Genomic DNA, 22434 nt, shown 5'->3' with positions numbered 1-22434 from the left:
TGACCGGTATTGATTAGACACAGCAGCTGATCAGACTGATCTTATAAATCGCAACATCACTGTAGTTTCATACTGGAGTAAAGACAGATAACAGATTAAACTCAAGTGTGTCACAATACACTTCAGATTGAGGATCTAAAGAAAACAGTTGACTTTGCCTGTGCTGAGCTATGAGAGGAAAAAGTGAAACTGACACACACTGATGATAGAGTCAGCACAGCTGAGACAAAAGTGAGCCTGCTGGAACAACATCTGACTGAAGTTAAGAACTGTTCTCTAGGCTGGAACCTGCGACTCTACGGCCTGTCTGAAAACAAAGATCAATATGTCCACAAAGAAGTGATGCAGATTTGCCAAACTTCCTGATGTGACTGACACATTACATCGCATCGCCAAATAAGGGAAGATAACTCCAAACCCTGGGAGATTATTCTACAATTCTCCTCCCGTTTCTAACGCAACTCAGTTTGGAAAGCTGCAAAGGAGTCCCTCTTCCTTCAGAGGAACAACCGGCACTCTGCTGAAGACTTATCCCAAACAGCCAGAGAGGAAATAATGCAGCTCTGACCTCTGCTGGTTAATGCTCATGAACAAGGAAACAAGGCTCACTTCATAGGGGCCAGAGCCTTTGCTAATGGAACTGAACTGATTCTCTCTGGAGCATGTCTATGTTCCCCGGGTCCTATGTTCCCCGGTCTCTTACTTTTTCCACGATTACTGCCAAATTTCATGGCAAACAGGCCTATGTAGGCTGTTTGACGCGCATATGCAAATAGGCCTAGACGAGGAAAGATTAGGTCAGGGGTGGCAAACCTGCAGGTCTGGAGCTGCATGCAGCTCTTTGGCTGCTCTGTTAATTATGTCACTTTATCTTGGACCAAGGGATCCTTTCAATGAATGTTGGATCACAAACTGATTATTTAATTTATAAGCGCACCCAGAGAGAGCAGGCTCCAACATGTTTCCTTTTGCTTTAGTTGAGGTGCGTCGCGACGCACAACAAATAAAGATTAAAGGGTTAAAGACAGGTAAGCAGGGGAACATAGGACCTGGGGAACATAGGACCAGTGGAACATAGGACCAGGGGAACATAGGACCTGGGGAACATAGGACCAGTGGAACATAGGACCAGGGGAACATAGGACCTGGGGAACATAGGACCAGGGGAACATAGAACCAGGGGAACATAGGACCTGGGGAACATAGGACCCGGGGAACATAGGACCAGGGGAACATAGGACCTGGGGAACATAGGACCAGGGGAACATAGGACCAGGGGAACATAGGACCAGGGGAACATAGGACCAGGGGAACATAGGACCAGGGAACATAGGACCTGGGGAACATAGGACCTGGGGAACATAGGACCCGGGGAACATAGGACCAGGGGAACATAGGACCAGGGGAACATAGGACCTGGGGAACATAGGACCAGGGGAACATAGGACCAGGGGAACATAGGACCCGGGGAACATAGGACCAGGGGAACATAGGACCTGGGGAACATAGGACCAGGGGAACATAGGACCAGGGGAACATAGGACCAGGGAACATAGGACCAGGGGAACATAGAACCAGGGGAACATAGGACCTGGGGAACATAGGACCAGGGGAACATAGGACCAGGGGAACATAGGACCCGGGGAACATAGGACCAGGGGAACATAGAACCAGGGGAACATAGGACCTGGGGAACATAGGACCCGGGGAACATAGGACCAGGGGAACATAGGACCCGGGGAACATAGGACCAGGGGAACATAGGACCTGGGGAACATAGGACCAGGGGAACATAGGACCAGGGGAACATAGGACCAGGGAACATAGGACCAGGGGAACATAGGACCTGGGGAACATAGGACCAGGGGAACATAGGACCAGGGGAACATAGGACCAGGGAACATAGGACCTGGGGAACATAGGACCAGGGGAACATAGGACCCGGGGAACATAGGACCAGGGGAACATAGGACCAGGGGAACATAGGACCTGGGGAACATAGGACCCGGGGAACATAGTGATGACCTCATTCTCTCTACCTGAGGAAGAGTTATGCCCTATATGTCAGTCTTCTTCAAGTCTAGTTAGGCCTTTGATTAAAATGCTTTACAAACTGCCTTAACACTGTTCTGAATGACTTGTTATGGGTAATATATCTTCCTGAGGGTTTGATAAGCACATCTGATGCTGCTCAGGTAAATATTGTCACTGCAGATAAACAACATGCCTAGTCAGATTATACTCAATGTCCTAGGGGCTATAGAACATTTAGTGCATTTGGACAATAAATGTCAGGTATGGTTCATTTTATCATTTGAAGACTAAGTGGATCTGGTTCTGATACAACTATACTGTACTGTACTCTACTCTACACCTTATACTTACTTACTTACGCCAACCGTCCATCTTTGGGCATAGGCCGTAAACAAAGGCTCTCCAGTTGTCTCGGTCCTGGGCCAACTTCTCCAGCTGTCTCCATGTATGGCAAGTGACTCCCATGGATCTATGGTGAAATATGTATATGCCCCATCTTCAACTTTCTACCGTACCGAGTCAATAAAGGTAAGGTACCCATGTCTTAAACCCAGATCAAAGTAAAACTTGATTAAACTAAACAAGCAGGTCATGTTTGCTTCCATTATATGGAGCTGTCAATAAAGGAATGAATGTGTCTATTGTCTAAACTTTTAAAAAAATTACCCCGAAAAACAGGAGGGGAAAATTAATCAGAAAAACAGAAAAAAAGGAAAAAAATACCACAGAAAACAGAAAAAAAAATTAAAACAGTGATAATTACCCCGAAAAAACAAAACAAAAAATAAATTACTCAGAAAAACCGAAGATTTTTTTTCCAAGTGAATGCAATAAGCTTCCGTACTTTTTAATACATTGCACAAAACAAACTGAAACCAAAATCCGAACTTCCTAAAACTTCCTTAACCATTCTTTCAACTCCCTAACTTTGTATTGTATGTTTCACAACACGCACCATCAAAGCTTTAATAAAAAAAGACAATATTTTCAAATAGTTTCCTTGTTTATTATCAGCAATTAGTCAAATACATATAAACAAACAGTAGGAAAAGGACAGAGTTCCTCAGCAAATTTGTTTTTCACAAGGTTATCAAGTTGCTTTTAGCACACCCACGTTCACGCCTCTTTTTTTTATTTTTTATTTTTTTGAATAAATGTAGTAAAAAAGGAAACACATTATGGTCCATGAACAATAAATTAAGAAAAAGAAATATTTAGCACTTTATTTACAACTCATATTCAAAGAGATATAAATTAAACATTCCGTAAACTTACTAGCAACACACTCTACAGAATATTAAACTGCCATTCTCTGACAATGATATGATGCGTCATATCCATAAATGTTCTGGTCACTTTGGCTGGCTGGACTTTTAGCTTCTAAATACATGTCAATAAATACAATGAATCATCCTGAAGGGATTTTATCAATGAGGCTTGTTTGTTTTCTGGTGTGTACAACATACAGCACTGGAGTGGATTTAAGGGGTAATGTAAGCTGACAAATAGAGACAGGACTCAAGAAGACCTGTATAAATGAAACATGAGTCAATAATCAACTTTTTTCAACCAATAACAGAATAATAACTTCAATTTATGCCTGCGGACTTGATGGATTGTTGGAAAGAAAAATCTATGAATGATCCACTAACATTTGTAACCAAAAACTCTCAAGGCTTCTTAACCCTTTATCAGGCGAAGAACTATATTTGGTAACTTCAGTGGATATCAAAATGGGGTTGAGAAAAAAGTGGCAAATTTACTAGAGATTTAAAGTGGCAAATCTACAAGAAAAAAAGTCACAGATTTAAGAGATTTAAAGTGGCAAATCTGCGCGAAAAAAGTCGCAGATTTATTAGATTTAAAGTGGTGAATCTGCGAGAAAAAAAGTTACTTTTTTCCACGCAGATTTGCCACTTTAAATCTCTTAAATCCGCAACTTTTTTTCTTGTAGATCTGACACTTTAATCTAGTAAATCTGCAACTTTTTTCTCGAAATATTTTTATTTTGGATATCCAAATACCGTTCTTCGCCTGATAAAGGGTTAAGGATGAACACCATCAAGAGGTACCAATTAAACATGAATAAAAGTTATTATTTGTAATTTATAAGCCATTTATAGTTGGGTTCTGTATAAGAAAGTGGGATGAAAATCAAAAGTCTGACTTCTGGGCCTGATCATGGATCCTTCAAACCTGAGGTCAAGGGGGCACATGGTGTAGCCTTTTCCCACTGTGAGGGAGGAAATAACTGATAACTGATATGTCTAAGTTTCTGAAGTTCCTGAAGATGCTTTCAAACTGCCAACAAAGTACAATTCAGAGGCAGCATTCATCTAGGTTTCATCATATCCAAGTTTACAGTGAGACATTTAATCAAGAAATGCTGGACAATCAAAGAACCAGGTTAATGGAAAACATTATCTGAATACCCTGTGATAAACAATGTGTCCAGGTAGCTAACAAGAACAGAAAGATGATTTTATTTCTGGCTTTTATTATTTTCACTCGGCCACTTCAAGCTATGAATATAACAGTCACTACCTGAAGTCAAATACCTGATTAACACAATGTAATCATGTTTCATTTCCTGACATTACAAGTTGCAAAGGACCAGCAGATTGCTTGATTAAACACATTTCCGGCCCACAAAAAATATTGGGACACACTTTTTTTCCTCAGAATTTGTGAGAAAGATTGCGATGTTTTCACTCCCTATTGCATTTGGAATGGAACCGTCTCATCCAGTCCATCAGAATTACTAAATTCTTAGGGCCAGAGTATGCAAAAAGAGACATTTTGTTATTGGAAATCAAGGGTGTGTAACTGTTCCAAACCAGTCACACTCTGAGGTGAGTGTAAAACATGTGAGAAGAATGAAAAGAGATAGAGAGGGAGGGGAATGGCTCCAAACCCTTTTTCGCCTCCGCACAGCTGTCCAATTAGAGCACTAAGTGGGTGTGAATATTGGACTGTCTGTTTCTGAAAATTACAGAAATGTTTGCAAACAGTCCACCCAATGCTGACACCCCAGTGCACTGCAAAAAAGCCAACTTGTGTTTTTTGGCCTAAAACAGTGATTTAAGTTGGTAAAACTTGGAAATATAAATTATTGACATTTAGGGCAATAATGTACGTTAGCACAACAAAGGAAGCCAGTTGTCTGCTCAAAAACAAGTTTGTGAGTTGTTGTTACTTATATCTTTAAGTTGGGGTTCACAACAAGGGACAATAGTTCTGCTAACTCTTATTTCTTTGTTGTGAAATTTGGTCATTAGCGAAAGCTAGCGGCTAACTGATACTAGCGGCTAACTGATGCTAGCGGCGCTGCCTGTTACAGCTACAAGAGTAGCCATTAGCGTATCAATGCTAACTCAAAATTGTGGTCGCAACATTAGCTTACATTTCATAGCAGCGTTACAATCGTGCCAATTCAGCACATTGCAGGAGTTAGCAGAAGTAAGGATTAAAAGTTATTACAATGTAAAATTATAAGTTAGTAGGCTACTTAGTTATAAGTTTGACAAAAATCTGAATTTAGAGTTGAGCAAACTCAAAAACAAAACTTGAAATATTTAGTTTAATTGTCCAACTTAAAATTTTATCGAAGTTTGTTGCCTTGAAATTTTGAGTTCACCCAATTTTTGTTTTTTTGCAGTGTGAGCACTCCCACTGTATCCAGCCATTGGCTATGTTTTGTACAACCAAATGCCAACAGTACCATGACTGTTAGAAAGCATGTGCTTTTATCCCAATTTATTGTGTCTGAACTACACATGAAAGACAGATGAGCTTGCAGCCACTGATAGCATCATGAATTCTGCATCACTTGCACTCTGCACCAGCTCAAGTTTCAATTGACAAATGATATTGTGCTAATGATATTATAATGCAAACATGCCCACAAGGATTTGCAGCTGAATGCAATTTGCCCTTGGTTTTATCTGATTCCAATTATCTATGTGGTAATATAAAAATGTTGCCTGTACACCAAGAACACAGAAGGCAGAATACCCAAGAAAAAACAAAACATATTCAGACGGCGAGCTGCAGGTCCTGACCAACAAGGTACAGAGGCGTCATTCAAAACTTCATACAAGTGGCCACAATAACTGCACAATCCTTTTGTGAGTTTGAAAGAGTGCATGGAAATAGATGGAGAATTAAGAATTAGCCATAAGGAGGCTATTTCCCCTTTCACACACGTATGCTATCCCTGAAATGTTCAGGAACATTTCCTCCATGGGTGCAGAGATATTCAGGGAAATCTGTACCACTAATTTCCCATCTCCAGATATTTAAGGGGAAATGCAGAAAATGGTAACACTTCAAGGGTTCAAGGGTTATATCAGTCAGACAAAAGATGTTTTTTTTACATGAAAAGAACATTGGCATTGGGACAATAACAGCTCCTTGCCTGCCATGTTCTTTAAATTAACCCTCTATGGTACGCATTATGATGCCTGTTAAGAAAAAAATGTTTGGAGTGTTTTTTTGTCTTAAAATACACAAAACAAAGATAACCTGAAGAAATGTTATAATTCTGGTTTTTGTGGAAGTTTTTGGGGTTTGTTAGCCCGTAGGCAACATTGTACCATAACGGTGCACAAGTGAAAAAGAACGTTTTTAAAATTATTTTAACATCATTTATTTAATAAATGTGTAAAAGATTCAGTAGCTTCAACAGGGTACAATACATAACATTTTAAATTTAAAAACATTATAAAAGGAACTTTTTTAACCGGTTTCTTGTCTGAATTTTGCCTGTAGGAAACATTGTACCATTGAAGGTTTACTCACCTATAAGTAGAAATATTTTTTTTTCCAGATGGAAAAGGGCCAGGAAATGGCGTTTTGAGTGATTTTTTTTTTGTGGCGCAAAATGGCAAAGTTGTTTCCCTTGGAAAAGTCTGCAAAATAGGGTTTCAATATGGCCTCCTGGGTTTCCTATACTCTTCCCTCTTTTTTAAAGTATCGCATCACTCAAAAACATGCGTTGTAGAAATTTGACAGGCCAAAAATGGGTATGTTGCCTGAGGGCAACACCGTACCATAGAGGGTTAATAAGAGATGTCTCCTTGCCTTCTTCTTCTTCTGTTGACTTTTATGTCAGTTGGCATAAACAAGCGTTGTATCTCAGCCATTTGACGGACTGTCCCTTGCCCCACTTGCCATGAAATGTGTAAAAAGGCTCAAGGTGGAAATGTTCCTGAATATAGTGCATGTGTGCATAGTGAACATCACCAGTGGTGGAATAGGGCTTATGATAGTAGGGCCTTCAGAACAAGCAGCTTAAAACACTTTTGTCTTCAGATGTTGGTTGGGTGATCCATTGTATGAAATGCTTAGTTCAAAGCATACTGACACTGTTTAGCAAAATCAAGGGATATAAAAGTCATTTGACTTAGAATGAAACCATTTTGAGTGTGAATCAAATAAGTCATTGTCAAGTCTGATTTTTTTCCCATCAGCCATTAAACTCAGAATCATGACTTATTTTAACCGACTTCTGATATGAATCTCTGAACTCAAATGTCACTAACTTTACACAACTAAATATTTGAAGCCAAGATTCAATATTAAACTATCTTCTATCTTTTCCCAAATCACAGCTAAAGGATTTCATAATGGAAGGAAGTAAAAGATCATGATCTTAACACCTGTCAGGCAATAAATTAACTAGTTTGGGACGAATGGCTGTACAAACTAGAAAGAAACAAATTGAGACCACAGAAAAAAAATTCTATTTACACTGAGTCCCATTGTATTACATATTAGAGGTAATAGAAGAAAATATTAACAACCATTGGTGAGTTCTGTTTGCAAAAAAAGTTTTTTTTTTTTTTTTTTACATTTCTAGAACAAGACTGTACACCATCTTGTATTGAGAGAGGCAATTTCCCATGGTGAAGCAGGACGTAAATATATAACATGCTGCACTAATATAGTGCAAAATTATGCCTGAAGACGGATAAGGGAGAGGCAGGCAGACGTGATAGTGGCTCTGGGAATCATTATGCTTTTGTTCTCTGGTTTTATTTTCTTGCAAGATGGACCCAGGCCACAGTATAACAGATGCATTTGAATGTTTTCAATAAATAAAGAATGGCTAAGTGTCCTTAAGAGATTATCCCACTCAGCTGTGACAAAATGAGCAAAAGACAAATGAAGATTTGTGCTTTTAGAGGAAAATCTTTGTTTTTGGGGTGACTCTCTCCGACAAACATGATTCGGATGTTACCGGCAGTAGTACATGGCAAAGAAGCAAAGGCAAACTTCTAGAAGAAGATAAATAATTCATGAAGGCTCGTGTGAAATAAAGTATCAAAATGGAAATTTAAAAGAGCACGGCACCATCAAGGCTGCTAATTGACATGGATTCTGGTTCTTCAACTGAAACTGAGGTTTTGTCTTTCTGTCAGAATCATTATCCTAGGGAGTCCACATAAAGGTTGAACAATGCCCAGCGAAAACCCTGACATCAAGGGTTTCCAAGCAACCCTGTGTGCCCTGCAGTCGGAAAAATGTCTGCAGTTTACTGTGTTCAGCAGGAAGAGTTCTACATGTCGGCGTCTCCGTCGTAGGCCAGAGTCAGCGGCTTCAGTCTGTTGTTCATCTGCCGTCGCTGTGGCTTCTTTGGCTTTTTGCTACAGAGCAAAACACACAGCAGGGAAAAAAACATGTTTAGAGAACCTGAAAACAAAGCTTTTTCACATTTCAGTGTGAGAAGTATAATGCTATTGAGGCAGAGTGAGGATGTTTCCACATTGATGGACTTCTGTCTTTTCACTTATACCAAATCAGTGAACTTAACTTCAGGTAATATTTCGAGAAAAAAGTTGCAAATTTACTAGATTAAAGTAGCAAATCTACAAGAAAAAAATCGCAGATTTAAGACATTTAAAGTGGCAAATCTGTGCAAAAAAAGTCCCAGATTTACGAGAAAAAAGTGGGAAAAAGCAACTTCTTTCTCCCAGATTCACCACTTTAAATCTCATAAATCTACGCATTTTTTTCTCGTAGATTTGCCACTTTAATCTCGTAAACTTTTTTCTCAAAATATTATTTTCGTATGTTTTTTTGACACATTCTGTCATACGTAATATCCTCCAATATTCTCTAGGGTTGAAATTTGGAATTTGCAATTATTTCAATGAGTGCCCTATTAAGGGTTAAAGTGGTGAATCTGGGAGAAAAAAGTTGCTTTTTTCACACTTTTTTCTCGTAAATCTGTGACTTTTTTCGCACAAACTTGCCACTTTAAATCTCTTAAATCTGTGACTCTTTTTCACGCAGATTTGCCACTTTAATCTAGTAAATTTGCAACTTTTTTCTCGAAATATTACCTGAAGTTACCAAATGTAGTTCTTTGCCTGATAAAGGGTTAAGGACACTCAAGTTTTGTTCACTGATTTTTTTTTCTGTAAATTTGGGAGTTTTGATGGTTATGACTGAGATGGTGGCGGCTCCAATATGGTGCGTGGGAAGGAGACTAGACCCCCTGCCTGGTACAGTTGGTTCTCTTCTATTTTTTGCAGTATTTGATGAAAGAAGGCAGTCATATTCCACATATGTACAGTAGCATTGCAGTTAATACCCTGTCCGTTCACATGTTTTTATCTCTTGAACAGGTTGTGCTCTGTTTCAGGGACTGTTCTAACTGGAATGACACAAGACTAGTGAACAGGGATCGTGATCGGGCAGGATACACCTACATGTCCCCATGCTCCGTGTGCAGCAAGGTTATAATAGTTTTGGATTTTTCATTAGTTTTAGTTTTAATTTCGTTGTGAATTTTTGTTTTCAAATTCAGTTAGTTTTAGTTAGTTTTTAGAGTGAGTTTCTAGTTTTAGTTTAGTTTTTATTTTTTGAAAATGCTTAGTTTTAGTTTAGTTTTTATTAGTTTTAGTGTTAGTTTTAGTTTTTTTTGTAATGGGCTATGTGTTGGGTGCCAGATTCAAAGCGGTCATAATAGATTTTGCCCTTATTTCCTTTGGTTTATCCATCTCAGCCCCAATAAGGTTATTAACTCTTACAGTTCCAGGTGTTTTGAATTTTGGTTGGAGTGTAAACATCCCAGTCTCAGTAAACATATTTACCATGTGTTGCATGTTCAAATAGAAACACTGAATTATGAATGAAAAAAGTTGACAAAAACAAAAACTAAGGACATTTTCACTATAATTTTAGTTAGTTTTAGTTAGTTTTGTAACCACGCAATACAGTTAGTTATCGTTTTTATTTTTATTTCAGTTAACGAAAATGTTTTTTCAATTCTAGTTTTCGTTATTTTCGTTAGTTTTTGTTAACTATAATAACCTTGGTGTGCAGGAGGTCTGTTGTTTTCTTAACAATGTGCAAGGTTCCCTGTATTGAATTATTGTTACATCAGAGTATATTACACATAGAGTCCAGTAGAGGGAGCCATCTGTGCTTATAGAACTAGGGTTACAATACCATAACCTTTGGATGACACTCTGTATATGAATGCATGACTAGATTTAAAATAGGGAAAAATTTAAAATGTAATAATTTGTTATCTTCCCCCTAGAAATATATTTCTGGCAGTAACAATTTGCTACAATCTGTCCAACACAGGACAGATAGTGGCAAACCAACGATTTCCCCATTTTGGACTAACTAACTAAAATAAAGCATTACAGCAGTTAAAGTAGAAGAAGCAGCAGTAGCAGTAGTTGTAGCAGCATTAATGTTAGATGTAACATTAGTATGAGCAGCAACATCACTAAAGACTTCCTCTGCATGCTGCTTTAGATGCTTTTGCAGCCAGACAAGGACTAGAATTTGTGATTAAAAACGGAATATAGATAGTATTTTCCTTAATTCTCAATGCAAATTACAAAGCCTTTATCTAAATATAAACAACTGTTTGTAATTTGTAAGCTTCAGGTCTCTACGCCTACAAAAGCATAGTTCAATGCTCTGGGAGGTAAGCTTATTGGATTTCTCTCTGAGCGAGAACGATGATTAATCCCAAGTACAGAGCTGGAGTCAGGACGTGGTGAGCCAAGTTTAGCAGGAAGAATCTTGCTTGTAAGAGACCAAAACAAAAAAACCTTTACGGAATCGCTCAAATTTCCGTGAAACTGACATGGATTTCGCTACAATGCAAGTTAATGACAGTCATATCCCGTGGCTATTGGTTTGTTCCAAGTCACGTGACTTTCAAGGTCCCAGCAGTCAGAACAAAAAACATGGCGGACAGTTCTCTCATTTTTAGTGAAAAATCTATATTTTGACTTAGTTTCTGCATAAAAATGGATTTTGATCACATTTGTAGCGAGAAATATATGTTTTATTTTCTAAATATTCACTCAGTGAATGTACATAATCACTTTGTATGTTGGAATAGCCACGGGATATGACTGTCATTAACTTGCATTGTAGTGAAATCCGTGTCAGTTTCACGGAAATTTGAGCGAATCCGTGGCTATTTCACGGATTTCTGTGAGATCATGTTGAACCAGAGATGCTGCACTTGGTGGATGGATACAGTGTTCATCTGCAGTTTGTAATTACAATAAAACCCTGCAGCTAGGTGGTGTGTTTCATGCTCACCTCCAGGAAGTGATCCAATGAAATGAGTGAACAGGCACTGGATGTATTTGGCCACAAATTCATGTCAGGCACAGTGAGATACAGTGAGGTCGGGCCCTGAACTAAGTGATGAGAGTTTCAAAGTGAGGTGGTGGGGGTGGCAGTGACTGCTGCTGTGGTTGCTGTGATGGTGAAGGCTGCTGGAGCAGTGCCTCATATTGCTGCTGCTGCTGCTGTTGTTGTTGTTGTTGTTGTTGTTGTTGAAGTTGACTGTGCCGCTGTAACTCGTCTTGCTCTAGTTTCTGGCAGGCAGGACAGGTGTAAGGCACTGTGTAGCCATTTGGGTCCATCCAATAAACCCCGTCTGACAGGGACTTGGAGCTTGACTTGCAGCAGAGGCAATTACCACAATAACTGAGCAGGAGGTATGAGGGTGAGTGTGGAGAGAGAAAAACAAGAAATGAAGGGACAACTGATGAGGGAACTCAAAGTGAAATGAAAAATGAAATGAAATGAACTGAACAAACGAATAAACATAAGCAGTGATGTCATGGAGGTAAAACCCAGGTTAAATAAATCTCTAAATCCACCTCGAACTAAATGTTAGTCCCTGCACCTTAAAGAGTTCTAGATCACAGGAGGATCATTGTGATCTCTGAGACAGTAAAAAAGAAAAAAAACAAGCAATTGCTGGTACGTTACCATGCTAAGTATGTCATGGAGATTATGAAGACGAGCAGAACAAACGCTCCGGCTGCTACTCCATACACCCAGGTCTTCAGCTTCCCATCTGCACAGATAAACACAGACACACACACACACACACACAGACACACACACACAGAATAAACTGTCTGGAAATAAACCATATGGCATTCATTTCCTTGTCTACGCTGAAGGGGGCAGTAGAGTTATACACATTTTATGCTCCACTTCAGTGAGGCTATAACTGCTGGTCGCTGAATCATCAGTGTAATACAAACATACACAGATCAACCATGCAATTTAACACTCGTATAAAATGTTTCATATACTGGAACACCTTCATCTATAAATATGTTGGGTTAATGAATTTTTTTTTTTTTTAAACCATGTTCTTTGTACAAAAATTGAAATTTGAATTCTCAAAGCAGCTTGTTATATTAATTACTTAAGTGTATTTTAATATATTTATAGACATACCAGTCGCCTTTTGCCATTTGATTAATGTTTTTATAAAGAGTACTATTGATATAATTGATTATGTCTTTTCTTCTCCTATCATATACTGTTCATTTAATTTTCTTTTACTTTTTTCAAAATTTAACCTGTTTATTCAGTTCCCTCAGTCATTCCTTGTTACTATTTTCTTCCTTGTGATTTGATATTTTTTTCCTTTCCCCTTTTATTACCTCTTCCTGGGGCACGTTCAACCTGTAATGTCTCCTTTAAACCGTGTGCAACATGCTTAGAAGTATATTTTCTCTCATGTATTGTGTGTTCAAGGTGTTACCCAATCAGCAGCTTTGTATACACACAGGTCTGTAGAAAAAAGTGATTTTAACAGAAATATCAAAATTTTATGATTTTTACGATAATGCCTGTTTCTTTGTACACTAAACGGTGTATTTTTGGCGATCCTTTAAAGAAAACATGTTTCAAAGGGTTAAACCATGAGTTCTCCTTGTGCTGTTGTATTTAATTTATTCTTTATAACACTTGTCTTTTATCTGGACCCTTAGTCTGTTATGACCAATGATAAAGCAAATTTCTATGAAGAAACCCTGCCTTATTAAGAAAGCAATACACTTAACACAAAAGGTTGTTCAATGCACCACCATTGGGGTTTAAAGACATGTTTTGCTACATTTTATCACAGCTGTGTGCCTCTGATTCATTACTTCTCCTTTTCCCTTATGTTTGCCTTCATTCCTTGTCTTCGTCTCTATTTGTTCTTGCTTTGTAATTGTATTGGATTGTATCCTTTCCCCTCTGTGCTCCTTTGTTCCTTTGTTCCTTTGTTTCCGATTCTTTCTCTCCTTTTCCCCTCTACCCTCCCTTCATTCATTTCTTCCTTTGTCATAGGACCTCCCTCTGTTTCCCTTTCTATTACTACTCCTCTACCGCTCCTCCTTTTATAGTTAAATCAGCAATAATTATGTGTTCTCAGCGACCACACATTTCTATTATACTATTATAGTATGAATATATTGTAATTTGGTACATGGTTTAAGTGATTTTTATTTGTCTCACTATGTTCTGCTACTGTTTCCATGATTGATGGTTTCTTCTGCACACCATTAAAATCCAACACTTACTCTATTCCTATTTATATTTTTGCTTCACTGTATTATTACACTCTACCATTCTATTAACAAAAAATGACAACCTGGTCTCACAGAAATCCGTGAAATAGCCACGGATTTCGCTTAACTCAAAATCCGTGGAATAGCCACGGAATCGCTCAAATTTCCGTGAAACTGACACGGATTTCGCTACAATGCAAGTTAATAACAGTCATATCCCGTGGCTATTGGTTTGTTCCAAGTCACGTGACTTTCAAGGTCCCAGCAGTCAGAACAAAAAACATGGCGGACAGTTCTCTCATTTTTAGTGAAAAATCTATATTTTGACTTAGTTTCTGCATAAAAATGGATTTTGATCACATTTCTAGCGAGAAATATATGTTTTATTTTCTAAATCTTCACTCAGTGAATGGACATAATCACTTTATGGTGAAGATCTCGCCAGAAAAATATGACATGTCATTAACTTGCATTGTAGCGAAATCCGTGTCAGTTTCACGGAAATTTGAGCGATTCCGTGGCTATTCCACGGATTTTGAGTTAAACGAAATCCGTGGCTATTTCACAGATTTCTGTGAGATCATGTTGAAAAATGACCAGTTCCAGTGGTTACATGTCACAGACTGTATTGACATGTCTTACCTGGGCCAAAAGGCTGCAGGAACCAGGTGCGTCCTGCCCTGCCTGGTGAGCTGGCTGCAGGCAGGGTGGGGTTGAAGGCTCGGATGGTCTTGACATCAGCCTTGCTGTCACCTGCAGTGGGAATTTCCAGAACTGGGATGACTGTACACTGGTCCAAGACGCCATCAGACGTCATGACTTCAGTGTAGCCCTCCTCACAGCCACACACTCCCGCCTGACAGGAAGAAACACAATTAAATGGACAAGCATTATATTTTCACACCCTCTGCAGTCAAAACAGAGGGTAAAATAAAAAAAACTGAAAACACCTTCGAACTTAACATGCTTTAACAGCACACCTGCTAGCTGACAAATATAAGATTACTGTAAAGCCCAATGTCTATTTCTAATATATTATAAACATATTAACCACAAATCTCCTTTGCGTGTGATCATTTAAGGCAGGAGTGTCAAACTCTGGCCCGTGGGCCAAATTTGGCCCGCAGTGTAATTTTATTTGGCCCGCAAGCCAATATCAAATTATTATATAATTATTGTACTATAAAAGCTGACCCGCCGGTATTATACGGCGCATTTACTGCTAATACTAGATTTATTATTGTCATTTTATTTTTAAATGTATTAACCTGTTGAAAAACTTTATTGTGATATTTAAATCAGAAGGATGCAAATAGAAAAGAGGCATACGATTTTTATTTAATAAATTAATGACATTGATGTGTTTTTTATTTGACATTTGATTTTGCATGTCTGCACTATTTTGTTATATATTGTATGTTTATAAGTGTTGCTGGTTCCATATTTAATGTTATAGCAAAACATATGTATGGTATATATTAAAAGGTTTATTTGTTCAATGTTGGCCCGCGATTTTATTCAAGTTTTAAATTTTGGCCCATTGTGTATTTGAGTTTGACACCCCTGATTTAAGGCAAAGCCACTTAAATAATTATCACAGGTTGCGCAAATGTATGTGTTGTGAGCCACAGAAGTATAGAGCATGCCTCAATTGGATTTTGTCTGATCAGTTCATAAAAGCCTTCACATTGGGTTTTTTGACAGGGGTGTCAAATATCCTGTCATGGGTCAGTTAGTCACCCCAGCCTAATGAAAAAAACTATTCCATATTTGACATTAGGCAGCACTACATCAGACACCCTAGAAGTTGTGTGAGGCTACCAAGCGCTGTGTGCAATTCTTCGACTGACTGCTTGAGGTTTGCTGCAGAAGGGAGCAAATCAGACAGACCCTCATGTTAAAATGTCCAACTTCACAGCAGAAATAAACGTGTTTACAGTCTGGTTCAAAGAACAGCTTTAGTCTCTGTGGTAGCGGGGGCGTTTCGGTGTCAGCTGCAGAGGGGACAGATGGGGGAGTGGTTTGTGGGAGCAGCACCTTGAACAGATGTTACTTGTTAATGATGAGATCTCGGACAGGGCCTTGAGAGGGATTTTGACTGCTGACAGGGAGAGAAACTCGGCTATCCTCCAGAAAGAAAAGACTAAAATACCTGCGTGCTGAAAAAACATGGTGCTGCCTGTGTATTTGGTGATTAAATACATGTGTTATCTGCTGTCGGTGTCTATGTGGTAGATTCAGAACCCATCAAAAGTTAATTTCCCCCTCCAGGACAGTGAATGGGGTGATTGTTTTTTTAATAACTCACTCGTTAAACCCTTTGATGCACAACATGGGTCAAAAATTACCCTCATTAATTTCCCATGTTATTTAATGCTTGCTCTGTGTTTCTGTGCTCTATCTTTTGATACCAACTTATTTTATGATTGAATATTCCAAGTATTCTTTAAATATCTTGTTTTTGATAACAACAGATCATTATTTCTATTTTGCCTCTCATACTTTATGAAGAAAATTAGTTTTTGTATTATTACTTAGCTAACTACTTGGATAAGTAGCTTGCTAAGCTAACTACTTAGCCAAGAAGTTATATAAGTAGTTAGCTTAGCAAGATACTTATCCAATAAGTTAGCTTAGCAAGCTACTTATCCCATAAGTTAGCTAAGTAATTAGCTTAGCAATCTACTTAGCTAAAAAATGGATATGGGTCATTTTTGACCCATGTTGTGCATTAGAAGAGTAGTGACACAAAAAGGGTTTTATTAAAAAAATAATAGAGGAAAACATAAAATCAGGATGTATGATGATAGAAACAAACTAATTGGGGAAAATACTTGAATACTGAATGATGAAAATAATTAATTGCAAAGATATAGAACATAAAAACTCTGTCGGGTCACTTTAGACCCATGTTGTGCATCAAAGGGTTAAGACTAGTAAATCAAGTCATATTATTAATTATAATGACTGTTGCTCGGGTTCATCCTTACATATTTGATATCCTTATGGGAGGGATAGCATTTATGATAACGCCCTTTTTTTTCTTCTTCTTCTTTTTATTTTATTTTTTACATATTTGACACCCTGTGCAAGGTATCATTTATTCATAAAAGAGGCATCATAAATTCCCAACATGTTGTTATGTAAGTTTAGTATATTCTGAATTTCCCTGTTCAAAGGCAGGTTAGAGTCTCTGTTATGCTGGTCTGTATTTCTAAAAAACACTAGCAGCTGCTCTTTAACCTTGAGAGCTTTAGTACAGGTGTGTTCAGAAAGGATAATGGGAAAAGCTTAACTGTTAGGCTGTTTTTTCTCTTTTCATTTTTTAACTACTACTACTCCCTTTTTTCTGTTTCCCTAAACTATTCAGATGCACTGCTTTCATCCCAACTGGGGTCTGGGGCTCATTCTGGCCTTCAGACACAGAGCTTTGAACTGCTGATTCATTTCTCACATGGCTGAAAGAAGTCGGATTAACATTTTGGCATTGTGTTTTCACTGGGATATGTGTCTTGCACTGTGGTTGCTTATTATGACATGGCCTAGCTGTGGCTAGTGACTGTAATCCAAAAGGAACAATACACCTGAGAGACACCGGGAGAGACGGCACAAGATGCCAAGAGTATCAAAACATATTCGGAGGCACTAAAAGATGCCAAGAGACAAGAGGTGTCAAGAGACTTTGAGTCAAGAGATTTTGAAGACACAAAGTTACACCAAGAGACACCAAAACATGCCACAAAGGACTTGGAAGCACCAAAAGATGCTGAGAGACTGTAAGGGAAGAAACAAGAAATCCATTTCCTATCTATTCTCAGTTCCAGATCAAACAGCTTCACAGGAAATATCATCTAGGGCAACAAAGTAGCAGCATCATGGAGGCTGAGCACTGAATCAGACCACAGATGTTGGAAATATTCCTCCTCTGTCAATAACTGACCTCTGTGCACAGGGAGCGTGGCTTGGTGCAGGGCGGGTCACAGGACCGGTCAGATATTGGCTGGGCTGTCACTAGGCAACCACCTGCGGAGCAAAGGACAAAAGGTCAAACTCTCATACAATAATACTTACAATGTGTAGTGATATTGGAATAATTTGTTCATCACTTCAGTTTTAAGTTATTCGTTGGCAGACACATTGCATGGATGTTGAGCGAAACAGGCATAAAAAAGTGATTCAATATACTATATATTATATATTTATTATATATATATTTTCCCAGAAAAAAAGTGATAATTTACTGCATTGTTATATATATATATATATATATATATATACAAAACAGCAATACCAATACACAAATGTGGCAGCACTTGTGACAAAACAACTATTAGTCTATATATGTGCTGTCTGAAATCTTACATTATAAAAAGCAATACATTGCACAGCACTCTTTATAAATCAATTTAATAAGTATTTTGATACTTTTGATCATAACTGTTTTTTAAACAAAGTGCTGCCAATTGATTCTAATGATTCTGCTCAACAAAAGTGTATGTTTCTGGCAGAGCTTGAACTGAGATTGACAATTCAATTCAATCTCAAATTCCCAAATGGTTAATAATGGTGTCCCTCAAGGATCATTATTAGACTCGCTACTATTTATTTTATTAGTGCAGTCAGAAACATTTAAATTTTGCGATCAATGAAACATATTAAACAAAAAAAATAAAAATGATGATGCATGAATATGTATAAAGATACTTAAGAGCTAAGTAATCATTGGTACCATGACATACACTCTGTCAGGTAGGGGCTTAAATAATATTCCAACCATGGCCATTTTCAAAGGGAGCCCTTGATCTCTGATCTCAAGACATCTGAATGAAAATGGGAGCTATGGTTACCCATAAGTCTCAGATGTACAGACACATATCCATTATTACAAGTCTACAGTCTAATGACAAAAAAAAGGGATTCATGGTAATTAATCACAGCAAATTGTGCAGTTAATAAGTATAATTTAATAACTTTTTTTTTAATCGATTGTATGGAAATGTAGATTTTTTTAATGCTGACCAGAACATCTTGTTTTCCATTGGTTTTACCACAAACCCAAAATGGCAAGCTGTTTGAGATTGTACAAATATTGTTGAATGGATCAGTCAAGCGGAAGGTTTTTTTTGTTTGCTAAACGGAGGGTGGTCTTAATATTTTGGAAAGCAGGGGGGGTTCTTAACCTTTTGTGCAAAACTGCCTAGCACAGAGCGGTCTACTTAACAAAACCAGGTCCTAATTCTAGTACCCAATAGCTTTCAGCAATGTAAGTCAGAGGTATATTATGCTTACCTGTGACATTTAGTCCATCTGATCGTTGACACCAGACTTGGCGAGATGACCCTCTCCACGGTCCAGTCCTCCACTTATATTCAAAACACTGACCCTCTGCAGGAAGAGCATTGTTTTGACTTTGTTAAATGCTTTATTAACAATTTAGCCTGTACGGTGGATATATACCGTACTCTTATCATGCACCTCTCTGGATTTACTTAAGTATAATTTAAAGTTCCTGCAGGACTTTGTGTTTGACTGACCTGTACATGGTCGAACCTCCATTTCCTGTTCTGGACACTGCAGCAGGTTCTCAGGATCCTGGGCCACCACGGCTCGGGATCGGACCTGGACTGAGCCGAAACCCAGGTCATCCCCGTTCATGCAGCTTAGCTGGCACGGACTCCAAACAGTCCAGTCTGTCAGGTAGCACTCTCCTACAAAACACACAGAGTTCAGCTCAAAATCACTGTCCTGCATTTCAAGGAGCATTACAGTGTTGTTGTTAAAGCTAAAGCAAGTGCATTTAATGGGGCCATGAAAAGTATATTTATCCATTTTTTAACTGGCAACTGCTAACAATTCTGTATTTCATAAAACAAATCCAAAGAGATTAAAACTCAAATAAGCAAAGGGTAAAACTGAGAAAAATTGCTTTCAAGTTTTTTTTAACTGGCCAGCCAAATGAGTTACAGGTAGATTAGTGATATGACACTTATTTCTACATCATGACAATTTATTTGACCTTTGACCCCAAAAATGTAGTTACTGCTTTCTGGTTTTGCTGTAAAAGGTTCTAATAGTAATGCACATACAGGGTGGAGTAACAACAATGTTGCTGTCTTCTTTCAGCTTTTATATATTGTTTTAAGTGAATAAACATTTTCAAATTGATTTTGTTATAAGTGTACTTATAAATGTTTAAATTCGTATATATATATACAAAGCAGACCACGATAAGTGCAATTACTGCTTGGTTTTGAGTTGGATTTTGTGGTTTTTATATGATTATTTCTCTGAAATAAAGCAAAATCCAATTTGTCACAATATAAAACAGACCTCAAGCCCATCATTTTTAGTTATAACTCAATTTTGACCAAAAATGTAGTTACTGCTACTACTACTTTTCATTTTAATCTCCTGGTTTAATATTGTGGCTTGGGCACCGACCGCTGTGACATGGAGGGAGACCGGGCACTAATTTTCAAAAAATTGGCAAAGTGGCAACACTGTTCCTATTAAGCATAATTTCTGTCTCGAAACACGAAGTGATCCCTGTTCCTGGGATCTGAAAACACTGCTGAATCAGTTTGACATCCCGAATATATCTTCTATCACAAAATACCTTTTTTTGCTCCTTCTCTCTGATTGATTTTTTAACTTGTTCTTTTCCAACCAGTTGGACATAAACAAAAACAAAGAGTACACAAATTAAACATAGAATATAGACAAAACCAGAGTAAACAGATCCAGTATCTTGTGGTTTATGTCTGCTCGTCCATATGCTTTTCACACCGTGTCATAAATCATCCATTTCTTCCACTTACTACTAAAAACATATACTGTGCAATTGTCTCTTACAATTTCTAATTATTGTTGTACAGGGGGATTCAGTCTTGCACCAGCTTCTGTTATTTCCTTTTGACTGTAATATCATGGTTAATTATCTTTCATTATCAATTTCATATTCACTTCCAAGGTACATAGTTCCTATTCCTTAGGTATTGCATATCTGGAATCAGAATCATAGTCAGTTTTATTTTAGGTTTTCACTTACAATGAAATTCCTGTGGTGTATTGGTGCATAATAATATAAACACAAATGAGAGAACAAAGTACTAAAAATATAAACACAGATTAAGGAAAGCAACAAAAACAGCAGCATAAATAGAGTCTCTTCAAGTTCGGTTAAGCACTGAGATTGCTTTCATTTTTATGTATGTCTGTATTACTACATCCAATCAATTTCTCAATTGTAGATGTCAAAAAAAGAGAAAAAGTCTCCATACCTTTCTTTCAAATCCTGAAAACTCATTATATTTCCATTCTAAGTTCTCATGCACATTAATGTGATCCCCTTTCTCTCCCAGTCTCTGGAGGTTTGGTCATTCAGGTTGGGTTTCAGTCTGTCTTCCTCTGCAAACCAGCTCAAGTCTCACTTTCCTTTCTAATGTATATTGCTTAATTATATCAAACCCAATGTTAAGTGTGTGAGAACATATTGGATCCATTCATTCTTCGTTTCAAATGACTGATGAATCTGTTATAATCCTTAAAATATATTTACGCTTTGTCACACCCCTTAATTATTGGACCAGGTTGTGCTGCTTAATATAATCTTTTAAATTTGGGAGTGCCATAATACTTTTACCTTTGGCAAGTTGTAATGTACAATATGTTATTTGTGTTTTTAATATTCAACATAAATGTTATCCCAAATTCTAAATTCTACTTCTGGGATCCTAATAGGACGAGAGAAAACAGGGTACAGTAAACTGTCTCTGCACATTTGGGAATTAATGTTAATAATTTGTTTTATAAAGATGAATTAATTGTTAATCTGAGCAAACCAAAATGCATAACTACATCACATATGAGAGCGTTCACTCCACTTATTTGTGATATGTATCTGGGAAAGGAGCAAGAAAGTAAATATAGAAATAATAATCTGTATTCTGGTCTAGTGCATATGTCTGAGAGAAGCATGCAGTTAGCTGGCTAGATACTGGCTCGATAAGCAAAAGTGATGGATCAAGATCAGATCACATTCCCACCACTGAAGTACCACTCCGGGGTTCATTTGGTCAGAGACAAGAACAACTTGACACACAGTGCTGAGCTGCATCTCAGATTCATCTTCAGCTTCCCAGCTTTCAGATAGTGTACATCACTGTATGTACTGATCAAACTAGTGCTGTAGAAATGTATACTGCAACAAAAAAAAACATGAAGTATTTCTGTAACGCTTTATAATAAGGTCCTTAATAACCATTAATTAACAAGTAATAAGGCATTGTTCTTGCTTTAGATCCGGTAGTTGCAAAAAGCATAGATAACTTATAATAGATGAGCAATAAAGTATATTTTAATATCAATAAGCAAACAAAATAAGATTAATAAAGGCATGGCAAAGACATAATGGGTGGGTCATGGGTGTTTGTAATGCTATTATTAACACTTATAAGATACTCATGAGGCTTTTATTAATGTTCTTAAGCATTTGCAAACTGTTAACAAGTTTCTTATTAGTGCTTATACATCTCTTATAGCCTGCTATTAGCTGTAT

General features: G+C 37.7%; 1 protein-coding gene across 1 annotated transcript in view; it reads right to left on the bottom strand.

The window, feature by feature from the left end:
* Positions 1–6346: 6346 nt before the first annotated feature.
* LOC131984693 (thrombospondin type-1 domain-containing protein 7A-like) overlaps positions 6347–22434 on the bottom strand; it is a 117834-nt gene continuing 101746 nt past the window's right edge. The window contains exons 23-28 of the mRNA XM_059349610.1: positions 19412–19585; positions 19167–19262; positions 17818–17900; positions 14520–14733; positions 12295–12382; positions 6347–8681 (exon numbers count right to left, since the gene is read on the bottom strand). Of these exons, the coding sequence (XP_059205593.1) occupies positions 8594–8681; positions 12295–12382; positions 14520–14733; positions 17818–17900; positions 19167–19262; positions 19412–19585 (743 nt within the window). The 3' untranslated portion in view covers positions 6347–8593. The remainder of the gene's footprint in view (positions 8682–12294; positions 12383–14519; positions 14734–17817; positions 17901–19166; positions 19263–19411; positions 19586–22434) is intronic.

The sequence above is a fragment of the Centropristis striata genome, chromosome 14 (genome assembly GCF_030273125.1).
Source record: "Centropristis striata isolate RG_2023a ecotype Rhode Island chromosome 14, C.striata_1.0, whole genome shotgun sequence".
In the NCBI taxonomy this organism is placed as follows: Eukaryota; Metazoa; Chordata; class Actinopteri; order Perciformes; family Serranidae; genus Centropristis; species Centropristis striata.
The sequence above is the reverse complement of the archived record's forward strand: the minus strand, read 5'-3'. Positions and strand labels throughout refer to the sequence as shown.